The sequence below is a fragment of the Bactrocera dorsalis genome, chromosome 1 (genome assembly GCF_023373825.1).
Source record: "Bactrocera dorsalis isolate Fly_Bdor chromosome 1, ASM2337382v1, whole genome shotgun sequence".
In the NCBI taxonomy this organism is placed as follows: Eukaryota; Metazoa; Arthropoda; class Insecta; order Diptera; family Tephritidae; genus Bactrocera; species Bactrocera dorsalis.
In genome coordinates, this window is record NC_064303.1 from 2291921 (window position 1) to 2308696 (window position 16776).

The window sequence follows — 16776 nt, forward strand, 5'->3', positions numbered from 1 at the left end:
GGCGTGAGTTTTCAGCAAGTGAAATTCACACAATAAGTTTCATAGTTTGACTGAGTAAGTCTATTTGATATAATTTTCGTTAAAAGGCTATACATAGATATATATGAGTGTTATTAGTTGTAACTTTTTACAAATTTAAGCAAATTTATTACAATTCATTCGCTTTCGAAAGTGTTCGTAAAAGCTTTAAGCGAATGAAACTTATTTCAGTATTGAAAGTTTCACAATTGGGTTGCCAAGTTGCACAGAAATTCGTCTTATTTCAAAGAAAAATTTTATGTTTGTCAGATTACAAGGCAATTTTAATTAATGCGTATGAAATGTGTCATGATGTAGCTAATCTCCAGTGGATATTCGCCGTGGCCAATGCGCAAAGAACCATAAATCTTCCGTAGAACCATTTCGGTTTATTCAGTTTCAATTGAATATAGCTGTAAGTGACAAAATTCTTAAAGAGAGGGCAGCAAAAATGCTTAAATTCACTTCAGCCACTCAAATGGCCATTAAAAGTTCACTGTGAAACAAAAATAGTCCTTAAGGCGAAAAGTAGTTTAACAGCACAGCTTTCATTAATCTACTGAGTCTTAACAATCTCAGCAGCTTGCTCGCTAAATTTACTTAGTTTGAACTTTAATCTGTCTCCACGCGCTTGATGTCTAAAATGACTCAATTTCAACTTTAATTTGTTGCATGCTCGCCTTACTTTGTTTTGCCACTTAATTTCTTTGGCTAACATTTTAACCAACTTAAGTTAATTATATTGATTTTTCCGCTATGCTCAAGTTGAGACAACACTTTTTCTCCTAAAGTGAAAGGTTTGTTGAGCTTATTAAACTATCGTTAACCCCAGCAGCGTTGCGCTTCTTCGCCAACTAATTCAATTATCAAGTGATAAACTGTTGTGCCACTTGCCGTACACTCGTGAAACTTTTCACTGCAAAAACAACAAAAACAAACAATGACAATATAAAAAACTTTAGCAACAAGGACCGTGCCTGTCTATGCTGATGCCTCAAGTTTGTATGCACCTATTTGTAAGTATATGCGGTGCTTCCTACTGACTCACCGAAAAGGCGCTAAGTAAGGCCCAAGTTGGCAGGCAGAGCGTGCGAGCCGAGGCAAGTGTCAGCTTATCCATCAAAAGTTAATTATATTATATTAGCAAAATAATGCGGAAGCGGCAAATTGATGCAGGGTAAGTATGGAAAGAGATACTCGGTTTATCTTTGGTCAAACTAAAATAAGAAATTCTTATTTTAAATCGGTTAGCTGGACAAAAAATTTATACATTCGTATAATCTACATAAAAAGCCGTTTTCCTGTATAGGTATAAGTATGGTAATTTAAGTAAATCCTGCTTTAAAAGTCGATGTTCTTCCATCTTGTAAAAACTTTAACTGCATTTTAATTAACTGTGATAATAGCGGGACTTACAATGCTGATCTGCTTTGAGATATAGAATATCTGAAGACATTGACAAACTTGGCGGCTATGCTTTCGAAACACAGCATTTGCTGGAATATAGCTTAAAATCTTTCTGTATGAAAATTTATAATCAAAGTTCAAAATTTGCTTGGCCAAGCACTCTGAATAATTCCGGAAACTTGCTGGTCTCAACTGAGGTGTTCCCTGTCCATGTACATGGATCCCATGGCCTTGAGCCTGCTTCGATAAATTCCTGGGCAATGTAGAGTCTGGTGTTCTGGAGCTCCCTCTTCGATGGCGCAAGTGCTTCTTGAACCTGCAGTGCCCTGTATAGAGCGCGACAAGGAGACGATATTTGTCTCGGGGCTGATGATATCTCTAAACCTTGTCAGATTGTAAACTACCTGTAGTAAGTAGTTTGGCATGGCCCGTGCTGTTTTCTCCTCACTCTCCCATCCATTCGGAGTAACGAGGCTCCACCGCAATGCATGGCTTGTTCGTCGGCCAGCTCTTTGCTGGCTACCCTCTTATGCACCCACATCAGGTGTACGCGGTTACAAACTGATAGGCGATTCATCACTCCTCCACTAATCACCATATAAGCTGAGATCGCTTATAATGCCGATTTGCAATAGATGAGTGTAGCGATACGCTGTTTGCGATAGTTGCGATGGTGATTGATATATACACACTGACTTATAGCAAAAACTTCTGCTTCAAAGATGGTCGGAAAACATTCCATTGGTATGGATAATTTTGTTTCTGGTCCCGCAATGCCTTACCGTATTTTCGAGCCGTCATTGTAGCACTGGATAGCGCTGCCCTTCAGTAGTAGGTCGAGCGTGAAGTCAATCTACTCCGAGAACTTTCAAAAGGTCCATGTGAACAAAAACGTAAACAGCTGTAAAGCTTATGACTGGTATTTAGGTTAGGTTATATCCCTAAAAAAGTAACCCTTAGCACAAAATTATGCTGAATTTTATTCTTTGAAACACGCGGTCGATTTATAAATATTTCTCTGTAAAAATTTTTTCATCGTCCAACAAATCCAATAATCAAAGGATAACAGAATAAGGATACAAGCAGTGTAATGAGAATTGAAAAATGTTTATACTTAACTCGCAGAAACCATTAAAGCCGCTTAAGTTCTCATTTCGTTCATTTCGTTTTTCTGCTTATTAATTTCACGACCGCAAATGAGCCGTGCATAAATGTCGTAGATCGCATTTGCTTGTAATTAAGACGACTCAAAGGCGTGCGCTAGCCGACACACACTCAGCTATACATGAATTTGTACAAGTGTGTATGAGGGAAAGTAGGAGACTGGTCGCCTGCGGCCTTGTGCGGCTTATGCGTAATAAGCGTGTGTGGCGATTAATAAAAATAACTTGCAATTACACTTAACCAAAGAAAATAATCACAGTGTTTTCATTTACTTTCGAAACACAACTGAAGCGCGCATAAATTACACAAAGAGGCTGCTTGACGCGGCGCGTCGAATTCAACACGTGCATACTGGACCGCGCTGCGCCACTTGCATGCACGTATACTGCCGCCAAACGTTCGGCAGCGAACCTACAACCGGCGCGCGGCAAGTGCGCGCTCCTTGAGCTAGCGCACACGGCTTAAGCGCCCGTGTTTAACCGTAAAGCAGCTTAAAGTCGGCAAAGTGCATAAATACGTCGGCGAGGGCACCTATCAAGCATATCAAGTAACCAACAGTGTGTGGCAGCAATGTCATTCTCATTAACGGGCGAATGCAGTGCGGCAGCGGAAGCGGCGTGGCGGATGTTGCTGCCGGCAGCAGTTGCAATTAATACGTTTAATGTCAGCGCGCCGGCCAGCGGCGCTTACGTGCTGCCTCGCGCATCACTGGTTGTTCTTGCTGTTGTTGGTTGTACGTGTGTGTCATGTGTGGGTGCGCGTGTGCATGTGCGACCTGCCACAGACATTTCCGCCATTTAAATGTCAATTTTTCATTTCGTTTTCACATGTGGGCGCACGGCTGATGGCCTCCTCGTGTCGCCCGGGCGTGTGTGTGAACTGACCGCATGCGGTTGCGGTTGTGCGGCGGCGCCTGTGTGACATTTCACACACACACACCTTCCAGCTGGCTGACGTGTCATTTGTTCGCCCATACTTTCGCTCTTTTTCTTATTTTTCTTATTTTGCTGTGTTTTTTGCATTCTATGGCATTCGCTTTGCTTCTGTTTCGTCGCGCGTATTTACAGTTATTTTGATTTGCTGCAAACATCGACTGTTAATACGCGTGCATATTTTGTTTGCTGTTGTTGTCGTTGTTGCTTTTGTTGGTTGAGTTGTGGCTCGACGTGAATTTGAGGATTTCCAATGCCTTTTTTTTGTATTTGTTGTTGCTGCGCTGTCAACCGGTTGTTTTAATTTGTTGTTTTTATTGTTGTTGCTGTAAACCCGCGAATTGTTTGCATATTAAGCGGCGTTAAACTCCAATTTAAATAAAAATGAAGGCAGTCAGTGGCATCCGTGGCCGCACAAGGCCACACACACACACACACCCACACTTATACACTTGCAAAGTAAAGTGAAAATATCGCGAATAAATATGAAATGTGGCAGCATCAGCATATGCTGAAATATTCAAATACTACACATTGTTGTTGCTCACATTTTATTTTATTTGACGTTTTTTTGTATTTTTTTCGGTGGCAGGCACACACTCTCTTATTTATTTGCCGGAGTTATGCAAGCAAGCTGCTAATATTTTGCAACCTTTTATGGGTTCATGCATGCATACAATACATACAGTATTTACAGTTACACTCACATACATTCCAACAAAAATTTATATTTGTATTAATAACGGTTTCAATATGTGCAGTATTAATATTTTTTTCTGAGATTGGCAACGCGAATGGTGGATGGAGTTGCTTGTATGCGCTTTAAGCCATCAAGGGTCTAGAATTTCAACTGTTATATACTCTTACAATAACAAAAATGAAGAAGTATATTTGCATATATGCATATCTGAAATATTATAGCCGTTTCCCTGAGTTACAATTAAGCTTTGCCACCTCCACAGCTTAAAATTGTTTGCGTCCAGTCATTATAATTTTCGAACTCGAGCCCTTTGTCGTAGGAAATGTGATGCATGATGTCATTTTGGTGATATTTGTTATTTTAAGTTAGGTTAGGTTAGGTTGGGTTATGTTAGGACATAGAGCCAAGTGCTTACCACCTGTTCCTGTCCATGGCAAACGCCCTTTTTGGTGTAAAGTTGAACTCAAAAGAGGCTTGTGAAAAGTGGCCCTCCGAGTTCTTCACAAATAAGTAGTGGGGTTTCTGCGAGGGGGGTATAATGAAGTTGCCGTCAGGATAGAAATAGATTATCGAACGAAACGGCGCATATTTAAACTAAATTCGATAACAGTAGCACTTTTTATAAAGCATTGAATAAAGAGCAAAAAAGCGGAAGGGAGATATTTGACAGCCTAATAGTTATCATTTTCATCTAGCACCCGAGTTAATTTGGTACCAAAAACCCAACTTTACATAACCTGACCTAACCTAACTTTAAATCAACAAAATATTTCAGCTCGCGAGCAACACAATTGTCTAATTTTCACATTTTTTCCACAGCGAGTCAAAGAGCCTTCGCTGTACTCCAGCATTTTGCTATTTGCATGTGGCAGCTGACATTGCATTTGCTGGCTTACTCGCATGAATACAATTTTTATATTGTTGCTATTTCATAGTAACGGTTTTCAGAAAATCAGAAATTATTTATTTCGATTGGCGAATAGAAATTTCACGCTACACGAGCAGCTGCACAAGCAGACATGCATACAAAAGCCAGGATTTGCATGTGTGTATGTGTATGTGAGTGAATCCATGTAAGTGTAACTATATATGAGTGTGTGGGTATTAAAAATAAATAAGTGAACAAGTGAAACACGTCAGGCATGTCGGTGGCAGCGGCGGCGAAAATTGGGGCAATGAGTGTACCAACGGCCGTTCGGCTTCCAGTTCGAGGTCACTTCGATTGCTGGTGTACTCGGTGTATTTTCAACATTTTGCGTTTATGGTGGATTGCTTTATTTTCGTTTTTGTTGCTGCTTTGTTGTTTTGCTGATGCGCTGCAAATCTGCGTTGACATAATTCGCCATTATTTCGCTCGCCATTGGCAAATATTAGCGATATGCCTGCAAATACATTGGTTACTGTTATTTGTTCCGTTACGAAACAATCCATTTTCACATACATGCATACCAATGTATGTTAATGGCCTTGCGCGGTGATAGCTTTCACATGAGTAGTTTGCTCATATTTCAACATTTGCTCGGCATTAAGCAAGCAAATTTGGCATTTAAGCGCCTTTCTTCATTTGCGCTGCCATATGTGTTTCAATTATAAGATGTTGCCTGACTTTCATTTGTTTTGTTGTGTCCTTGTGTTATCATTTGGTGTTGTGTGAGATGATTATGCAAATGAGGGCGTATAATTTGGATTGTTCTGCATAGTAATTAGTATTTAATAAATAATTTAAAGAGAGTCATAGTATAATGCATACCAGTTATGTATTTTAATGTGATAAGAGTCAAAAAGAGCTAATCATTTAAATAAATTTGTAAGGAAGGCAAAGCTCAGGCGTAACCGCACATTTTATACTCTCGCTATTTGCAAGCTTCAAATCGTGGGGGGTTACTTTTAGGTTTTCAAATGAATTTTTATAAAAAAATATTGCGAAAGAATTCAAGATTCAGTGTTCCGAGAAGTATAAAAGAATGCCAATCGTGGGTATTAGAACAATCACGTGTTCACTTTGCTACATGCTTAATGAAAATATTCATAAAGATTTTTGTATACCTATGGAAGAGAAAGAAGTAGAAGATAGCGGTATGAAATATATATTTTAGCTCCGAGTTTACCCAAACTCATTGGCTAAAGTTTTGGTACATTCCTTCAATCAAACATATATGAATATGCCTGCGTACTTAAGAGTAACATATCGTCAAAAGAGCTCAATCACTTGCTTGAGCCTGGCTTGTTCTAATAGACTTTAAAACTTATTAACTTAAAAAAAAATTGAACCAAAAGAGTTAAACTTATTTAATATATGAGTTATATAATCATAACTTCAACCAGAGAATCGCAAATCAGTATAATAAGCATACGACATTTAGACGAAGGTATAGATCAATTTCAGTCATATGCCATAAGCCATATTATTTGTAAGAAAATGTGTGCCCTTACTTTTATAATACTTTGTTCTGCCATAAGTTGCAAGTTCAGGCGTTTATAAAAATGAAAAAATATATATTTTTTGGCAAAGTTAATTTTATTTAATAATGAGTATAATAAAAAGGCGGCGTCCAAAATATATTACCCTTTGCTTGCACAAAACCATACTGAGTTTCTATAAGTATTGATACAGCTGCTCAAACCAAGTTCTTTTAAGACTCTCCAAATTTCGGCGGTTATTCGATAGGCCATGTTCTCCACCTCTGACCACAAGCTGTAGTACAATAGACTCAAATCTATACTTTCAGACGGCTAATCATCTGCAGCCACAAATATTGCTGAAACAGAGGAAGCCCGAAGAAAGCTGAATCAGATCATGTTACACAAGAAAAGAGGAAGCTCTTATTGGGTAAAATCGAAGGGTCGTCAAGCCTATATAACGACGCGAAAGAAAACGACGCAGAACACACATTATTTAAATCTGTGAAGACATTTTTCATCCGCAAAAAATAGCTTCTATAGATATTCAAATTAAATTCATCAATTGAAACTTCTGTATAAAAAGCACAATAATATTACTCATACGCACCGTATGGCAAGATCTAAGTTATAATATGAGAACCAATTGATATGTGCGGGCTATTGGCTTTACCAAGGTATTACGAAGAGAGTGGAGCAAAAATCACTGAAGAAAGCACATAAAATGAGATATATCATATCAACAGATCATATCATCATATCATACGTATATCACATATTGAGGGTATATTTGGAAGCTATTAAAAACTATAAGTGCTCAGAGAAGAACGCACATAATTGAAAAGAACTTCTTGTGACATATTTATCAGTATGTCATCAAATTAAAAACGATCACGGTTAAAGAATGAAGATACAATTGATGTAGAGATATACAAAACACAACACTCGTCTATCATTTTTAACCGAATGGTATTCAAGAACTAGTTTTCCATTACCCAATTGTATCAAAAATATTGTTGGCTGTTGAAAAGATCGAAGTAATTTCAGAAATTAACAGTACTTTAACAATGTGAGTGTGAGCTAATGTGATCAATCGACCTTGCTTATATCAAAAGGCGGAAGTAATCATATTGAATTTTTGTATTCAAAAGCTATGACACAACGCTGACACGTAAACTTTTCAATTACCACAAAAATGGAAACGTGAACTAGGCTAAATGGAATATAAAGCAGGAAAGTATTTTACTAAACCAGTTCAAAGCCGTGCCACATAAAGAAAAATAAACGAAAAAATACAATGTTAAGCATAAAACTACAAAGCAAATGTTAATAAGACCAATTTCGAAAGCAATTATTGTAATGAAGGCAAAAGCCGTGCGAAGCAGCACAGGTAACTGTATAAAAATCAAAGCCTTCAATGCTCTTTGCATTTCACAGAACGAGTCTTGCCTCATTAAATCTAAGCAGACGTGCAAATACACTCATCTTACTGCATATGTATTTGTGTGGGGGAGCGCAATTGAATGCGTTAAGCGAAGCAGGTGTTAAAATCCGCAAACCAAGCAACTTCGCATGCCACACTACCACTCGCTTAGAGTAAGGAGCGAGTTGGTGAGCAGCGCGGCGATGCCATCCGCATTAATAGTCCATTAACGCGCTGTAGACGCGCGTTTAAATCACGAAGCATGCAATGAAAGCAGAAATAGATAAACACACACACATATACGCGGCGTGGGCAATACAGTCACGTGGTGGTTAAATAGAAATGTCAAGCGGCAGCAAGACAATTTGCCCGGCATGCACGTACTTCAGCCGCACAAGGCTGCCTACAAGACAGCGCTGACGTGGTGCAGATGTTAGGTGACAACGCGCACACACACTTATACACACACATATGGGCGGTCGCAAATAAAATGCTCGGCTATTAGCACATACTAAAGCAGCGCGGCGAAAATAAAGGTGCAACTTCAGCACACTGATTGTGGCTTTCTAGAGCAGTTGTTAGCGAAGAAGTTTGCCACACACACCAACCGATACGTATGTGTCGCCATGTTGCTGCAGTAATTGCCAAGCGTGGCGGTGGCTGTGGCTGTAGGAGCATGCAATCAAGTGCTGGCGGCCGCGCATAACGAACGAATTAAGTTGGTGTGGTTTTTGTAAAACGCTGGTGGTAGGTGGAAGGCACGCTGCAAGGTGAAGGCTGCAGCCGCATGCCACGTATGCACACATATGGAGGTTTTAATGGTGGATGTGCAGGATATTTGCAATTATATCATTAAAGCTTAATGTGTGGCATGAAAGAGAATTAAATAAGTAGGCGAAAACAATGTGCCACAAGAAGGTGTAGGTAATTAGTTGAAAAATTCTGTTTGATTAGGAATGAATTACTTAAATTTGGAAGCTTCGCAGGTTTGAGCTATTCTTAGATTTAAGATTTAAGACTTAAGATTTAAGGGGGTATTCTACTCTAGAATTTTGAAACATTAGACTTCTCCTTCTTCTTACATTTAAAGTTTAGACCCTTAATCCTATATCCTCCAAAGGATTTTTTAAAATTAAAATTATTTTAAGAGCTACAGTTACTTTAGTGACGCATTACCTAGCCGGCTCGGTTTGACGCACTTTTTAAACACGCTTTTCTCAAAACTACTTCTTTCGATGAAATTACCACAGTATCAAAAGTTCTATTTGACCGATTTACTTGAAGTATGACATGAATATTCTTTAACTATATCTCTATTATTTGAAAAAACAAAAATTAAAAAAATGAATATGTTAATATTTTTAAAATTTTGGAAAACTTAAAAAAATATTAAAAAATCGGCTTTTATGTTTGAGAAGCCGGGGAATTTTTTTAGTTTTGCAGTTTTCAAAATCGTCAATTGCACTAATGAAGAATCCAACTTTGATTTGTTCTTCAGATGACCCAGAGGGTAGAAATCCTGGCGACGGGGACACTGTTTCCCTCTCTACTTCTTTAACAACACATAACTTACTGAAAAAAAATTTTTGAAATAATTTTTTTTATTAGTATTTGCTAAAAACGGCTCGAAATTCCGACCACTAGACCAAAATACCTCCTTAATTGAAATTTATTACTTATTATATTATATTATTATATTGAAAATTATGTTTTATACAAAAAAACTTTAACTAATCAACGATTTAGTACTCAGATATTAATATACCAACGTATTTTAATGCTCTTTACGCTCGGCTGCGTTTCGAAATAAATTCAAATTTATTGCTGGCAAAACTACCATGGCGTATGAGTTACCTAATAAATATTATACATATGTATATGCGTCGCGTTCAGGCGGCTGCTCTTCATTTGATTTAATATAACTGTATTTTCATTTAATTCGCAAATTAAGTTTGTATAGTTTCAAAAAAATATGGAAACTGTATAAAATTTGGAATATCACTGCAAATGGGAAACAGCAAAATGCATGTTTTTGAAACTGAATAAATGAAAGTGAAGCGGAATCAACGCAATATATTTGATTTAGTAATCTATTAAAGCCAGTCAGGCAGCCAACAGCGCGACAGCGAGGCGGCCAATCCTTTTATTTTACACAATATTATTGGAAATTCGATAATTTCGTAAATTTTCGGCAGTCGAAACAGGATTTTGCGGCAAATTCGGATGAATCAGTCATGTTCCGGGTATGTTTGTAGGGAAAATGTGTGAAAGAGAAAGCTCATGCGTGCACAATGTGTGTTTAGTTGCATACTTAAAACCTTATTTATGTTTGACAATAAATAGTAGAAATTAATGAAAGAGATATGATGAAACGAAATGCGTAGCTGTGTAATTAAATGAGTTATTTTTGGCACCGCTTTGATGGCTCTTTTGTTGCGCATTAAAAAATCAATTAATTTATAATATGTTTTGTGTTTTGCTTTGTGTTTTTCGTTTTGCGAAAAAGCAATTTGTAATATAATTAATCGCAAATAATAATTGCATTAAATCATAAGCGTTTACCAACTTATTTGTTGCAACTTTAATTGACTAGCATATGCAAAATGTTGTTGCTAAACAAAAATTAATAAAAAAGCTATAAATGAAATTAAAATATTATTTCTGCACAGGAATTTGAAATTACATAATTTTAATGCGTTCGCTCTAAATATCAAACAAAGCAATTACTATTACAAAAATAATTTTGTCTGATCAATTAATTGGCTATAAAAGTATATATGTACATAATTATAATTAGAATGTCAATACTTGTGGTATATTAGTGTATGTATATGTATGTATATATTTATTTGTCTAAAGTAATTAATATTTTTTACCGATTTGCAATAAACCATTGAGTATAAATCAAATGAAGCCGAAGTTACAACGAAAAAATGAAGTGATCAAAATCCCGAAATTTCTAGGGATCATTGATGCTGTTTTTGCATTTTTTATTATTGCATATAAATCAAATAAATCCGAAACCATATCGTAATGACATAAAAGTTATCAAAATCAAGAAAATTTTCGGTATTATTGATGTTGTTCTTCGGGTAATTTCTCATTGTTTATAAATCAAATAACTCGAAGTTACAATGAAAAAATATCGGAATCACATAAAAGTGATCGAAATCCCGACGTTTTTCGGGATTATTGACGCTCTTTTTCGTGTTTTTTCTCATTGTGTATAAATCAAATAAACCCGAAGTTACAACGAGATCATATAAAAATTACCAAAACCCCGAAGTTGTTCGGGTTACTAATTCTGTTTTTTGGGGTATTTTCTCAATGTGTTTAAATCAAATGAACCCGAAGTTATAACGAAAGAATATCGTAATCACATAAAAATTATCAAAATTCCAAATTTTTTATTCTCTTTTCTTATTGGGGATGAATCAAATAATCCCGATTTACAAAAAAATATTAAAATATCCCGAAATATATTAAAATCCCGAAAATTTTCGGGATTATTGATGCTGTTTTTTGCTTCTTTTCCCACTGTTTTTAGATCACATAAACCCGAAGTTACAGCGGAAGAATTCATTAAAATGCTAAAAATCCCGAAATTTTGGGGAGTTATTGTTGCTGGTTTTTGCATCTTTTCTCATTGTGTTTAAATCAAATAAACCCGAAGTTACAATAAAAGAATATCGGGGTCACATACAAATGTACAAAATCACGAAGTTTTTCGGGATTACTTATGTTGTTTTTGTGAATTTTCTCATTGCGTATTAATCAAATAAGCCCGAAGTTACAATGAAAGCATTACTTTTCTAATGTATGTACTTACCATACATACATAATTAACCAATTAGTTATGAAGTGACGGCAAAGGAATATTGGTATCCAGAGTTTTTTCGGTACTGTTGATTATGTTGTTTTTATCTCTTTCCCATCTTTTCGGTGTCAATTATGCTTGAGGTTTAAAAAAAAATACCGGGATCCCGAAATTTTTGGTACTAATAATCTCATTGAAAGGAAGGGGTTATTGATTATTTTGTTTTTATCATCTTCCCGTATTTTTAGCGTCAACTATGCTTGAGACTAAAAAAAAATATCGGGATACCGAAATTTTTCAGTACTAATAATTTTATTGAAAGAAAGTATTTTGAGGATTATTTAATCCCGAACTTATATTCAGGTCACGATACTTTTTGTGACTAGTAATCCTATCGACAAAAATTAATCGGAATCCCAAATTTTTCTAGTCAACCTCACTGGAACAGAGTTGAAAATATCACAACACAGTTGAGTTGACAAATGCTTCAAGTCCTGTTCAGTTGATATCGGCAATACCGAATACCAAAACTGAAAAGCAGTTGGGTTGTAAACCACAATAGTTAGACCATTTTTCTCAAAATCAATAACTTAATAATTTGTCTTAAAAACATTATATTTTATATGATTTTTTTGAAAAAATCCAAAATTTGAATAATTTTTATTTTCTTGATTTTGTATGATTAATAATTATAAATTACTTATATTTAAAGTTCTTATAAAAAACATGTTTTAAAATAAGTTATAATTATTGTAATAATTTTAAAGGTAATAGGTATAAAAAAAGACTATGGACTAGTTACAGAGTAAATTCATTTAAGTACCTTAGCGCTAAGAGTTTTGCTTATGCTACTTCACTTATATATTTTATGTGCTAATACTAATTTTTTCTCTCATACTATATTTGTAAAATGATCCCAAATCCCCTCCCCTTATCGCGCCTAAACTACCACAGACCACAGCGGTGCATTGCGTTCATGCGACTTTGCGCCGGACAGTTGAAGGCCTCCATGAATTCTGGCATTTGCGACAGTGTGTAGTTCAGCCGCAAAGCGTCCGTATCGTGCCAGCGATCCTGCAGCTGATGGGTCGCTTCATCGGTGTTGCTACAGAAGAATTGCGCGAATTGTAGGAAAAATAAGCGACCATTTGTTTTTACGAATTGTGGATCGCGCATGAAGGTGTTGAGCGCCAAACGCGTGCCGCTCACATCAGCAATACGCTCGGCTAGGAATTTGGTGCCTTGACCCAGACACTGAGAATTGCGTGCGAAGTTCGCATTCGAGGAGATGCGCTGCATCATGAGTTCGTTCATGTTGCCCACGTGGTCATACTCGAGGAATGAGCTATCAAAGCTATGGATGAGCTCGTGACCCAAAGTGTTGGCGAGATCGCCATACAGTAGAATGGACCAGAACTGACGATCGTAGAAGGGCGTTTGGAGGTAGGCGTACGGCACGATTATCATGTTGCTCAGGCAGAAATAGTAGGGCGTCGCATCCAGATTGTCCGGGAAGGTGGGCTCGTGGTAATTGAAGGTGTACCAAGCGCTGCGGCTATGCTTCTTCGAAGCGCTGGAAGCCAAACGACGCAGATGACCATAGGTATGCGCCAAAGCGTGCATGTGATTGCGATAGAAGTTATTGTGGCTGACGTTCAGCCTCCACATGAGGTCCACATAGAATGAAGAGTTCACCGCGGGTGGCAAGTTACCCAGGTTGATGCGTAGCGTTAAGAGTTTCTGCTGCAAATACTCTACAATGTCAACATCGAACTGCATGCGGTTGAGCGTTAGGGTACGCGCAAATTCAGCTTTGAGTTGTGCAAATATTGTGAGAATCACGCGATCACTATCAGCACGCACGGGCGCATAGTAGGCGCGGTCGTAGACGTAGGTCATTGCGACTGGCAGCGTTTTACGCATGTGACGTATACAGGTAGCGCCGCTGCCGCCCAAACGCACTGGGTTGTATTGCTGCTGCTCCAAATAGCTGAGGAAACGTGCAAGTGTGTAGAGAAAATTGATTTGAGCATGCTCCGCTTGGTTATGGTAACGCGCCAGCTTACAAACTGTGGCCACTGAATCAATACGTATCGGATCAGCCGCGTGCATGTGTCGCCCCAGCGGCGCGCCGATGAATCGCTGCCAATCAACATCCGCGCAGCGCTGCGTTAGCTCAGCAAACGTTAGCGTCTCCGTAAGATCGCAATCCTCCTCAGCGCTGATGGGTATCGCAGGCTGGTCGTTAACCGCATGTTGTTCGGCTCTTGCAGTTGTACTACTCACCGTATTATTGTTGTACGCCACACCATCCTCCGCGCACATGTTGTTCACCACGCCCTCGACATGTGTTTCCAAAGCGCGAAATTCCGTTGTCAACTCGGCGCGACTCTTGTGTGTATGTGCGCGCAACAATTCGTATATTTCCGCTGTTAAATTGAGCCGCTTATGTGTGTCATGCGGCAGCACAGTAATGTCATGTTGTGACGCATTCTGTTGGCGTACGCGAAAGAATACGAATTGTTCGCCATATCCATAGCGCGCAAAGTTGGCCAGCAATTCCTGCCAGTGACGTTTGTGCGGTCGCAGTAGACCCTCTGCGCGTATTTCATTATAGTAGCCGCGTACGGTTAGCCGCTCTGCTTGCTTGCAGACGCGATAGTAGCGCAATAAGCTTGAAAGCACTAGATCGTAATCTTCAGCTTCCGTTGTCATGTCATACGCCTCTATGGGCACTTCTACATTTAAAGCTGTTTCTAGCTGCTTTTCACTGCCACTTCCTGTCGCGCCCATATGCTTCGCCGCAGCGCGTGTTCCATGCCTACGCGCACGCCGCACTTGCTGTCGCTGTGCCGCTCTCGTAAGCGCCGCCGTCACTGCCGCTGCATCGCGCCTTTCCGCGCGCCTTTCATTCAGTGATCGCTCAAATAGTTCCACGTAACGCGCGGTCAACGATTCCTCCCCCACCTGCATCATGCTTGCGGTGCTCTGTTGTCCGCTTGGCGGCACCCACTTGCCACAAGCGTGCGTGTGAAAGTCATCGCATGCATTCACCGTCCAATCGATGTTACGCTCCAACTGTTCGAGGTGCTGCTCGGTGAGCGTATTATTGCAAGTGCGCGTCAGACACGTTTTGTTCACGTGCAACCAGAGGGAGTGTTTTGCATCAGCCGTTGGTTGACTGTTGTCTGTGTAGAGAGGGCGCGGCGCCGCGCCACAGGCTATTGGCGTCAGCAAGCTGAGCGTTAGCACGTGATATGTAACGCTTATCAGCTGCTGAAGTATCCCACTTATTTGTCGTTGTTGTGGCTTTTGCATTGCTGATGACCACTGGCAGCGCTTCTGTGCTATTTGCATGTTGCTTAGCGGCTTTGTTGTGTTGGTGTGCCTTTTTTTCTTCTCCGTAGTAGTCTATTTGCGTTCTTTCCTTTGCCTCTCAAGTAATGTGCACGCTCTGCTGTTGGAAAATGCTTTGTTGCTAAGCGCTTACTTCCTTTGAAAATTTGCTTCCGTAGCGTTTTCAGTTCCACTGCGCTTCTCTGCCTTCGCGCTCCACGTAAATGCGAAAACTTTTTCAATGTTCTCAACTCGGTGGCGTTTCAGCCCAAACTGTACGCTGCGGCCTTCGCTTTTATTCTTTGTAGTTTCAGTAGGTTTTCCTGATAATTTCCAATCATTGCAATTGCGCTGATGTTGTCCCCTCTGCTGCTGCCACTCTGCGCTTTTTGCTGCTTAATATTTTGCTATTTTTGCTTTTGTTTGCACGTGTCCCTTATTTGCTGCTGTCCGTGAACGTGTTCACTAGCCCTTAGTAGCTCAGTTACCGCGTTCACTAAGTTTTTCCTTTTAGCTACTACTAGCGTTTACACTTTCGCTCGCGTGATTACACCGTCTTTTTGCTAAAGTTTGATGTTTAATATTTCTAAATGAACACTTATTCGTTTCACTTTTGATTTGCTTGTTGCTCGCTTTGTTCCTAAAACGCGACTGACTGAGTTTTGCCGATTTGGTTTGGTCTTCAATTGCAAATATTCGGTTTCGTATGACAAATGGTTGGCGCGCACACACACCGCGAAACGCGCGTGTATATGGAAAACGCTTGCCGGCTTTGCCAGCCAATCAAGTGTCTTATCGAACGCGAGCGCGCGCACACACTTACGCCGTATATACATACAGAGATTCATTCACGCTCAGTCCATATGTGCCGGATTGCGACGCTTTATTTCATTTCTTGCGCTAATTCAGTCGCTTCTCGCTTATCAGCGCAAATTTTTATACGCCGTTGCGTTGATTTTATGCGCGCGTTGCCCTTTCGCCGCACTTATCTATGCTCATTTTCATATGCAGTGTGTTGAGTCAGACAATTTTTACACGGTGAAAAATAGCAACTTTACTTTAGTTGAAAAAATTAAAGGGATTTGAGTGGTTTATCATCTTTTTTTAAGTAAATGTCTTTCTCTTAGTAAATTATTGAAGAATTCATGGATAGCGTCTTTAGTGTGAACCTGTTTTTCTTTAAAACGAACACAAAGGCGACGGTTATTATTAGGTTAGCGCTCAGTTATTATTTTTCTTTCAATGAATCGTACGATAATGTAGAGGATTTGTAGGCCAGAGATACATTTTACAATTCTAAAACAACTTGGAGAGATTTTTGTAGTAAAGGTGGAAGATTTGGTCTCAAGTGCAAACTGTTCCTAAACAACTTTACTATATTTATCTCTAATCCATGGCGAAGTTTTGCGAAGAATTTTGTGAGGAAACTCCGCAAGTTTTGATTTTGAAAAGCCCGAAATGAGACATGTGTTTCAATATGAGTGTATATAGTAATAGGGTAGAAGATGTGACCTCAAGGGCAAATCGCGTATCAACGACTTTTCTTCAGAACATACAGTTTTGGCATTGCGATTATTAG

The 16776-nt window shown here is 38.9% G+C and overlaps 1 protein-coding gene across 1 annotated transcript; it reads right to left on the reverse strand.

Moving 5' to 3' along the window:
- Positions 1-12482: 12482 nt before the first annotated feature.
- On the reverse strand, positions 12483-15961 carry LOC105232331 (endothelin-converting enzyme 1). Its single transcript, XM_011213984.4, has one exon. The coding sequence runs from the start codon at positions 15216-15218 to the stop codon at positions 12807-12809; it is 2412 nt and encodes an 803-aa protein (XP_011212286.2). The 5' UTR covers positions 15219-15961; the 3' UTR covers positions 12483-12806.
- Between the last annotated feature and the right edge of the window lie 815 nt (positions 15962-16776).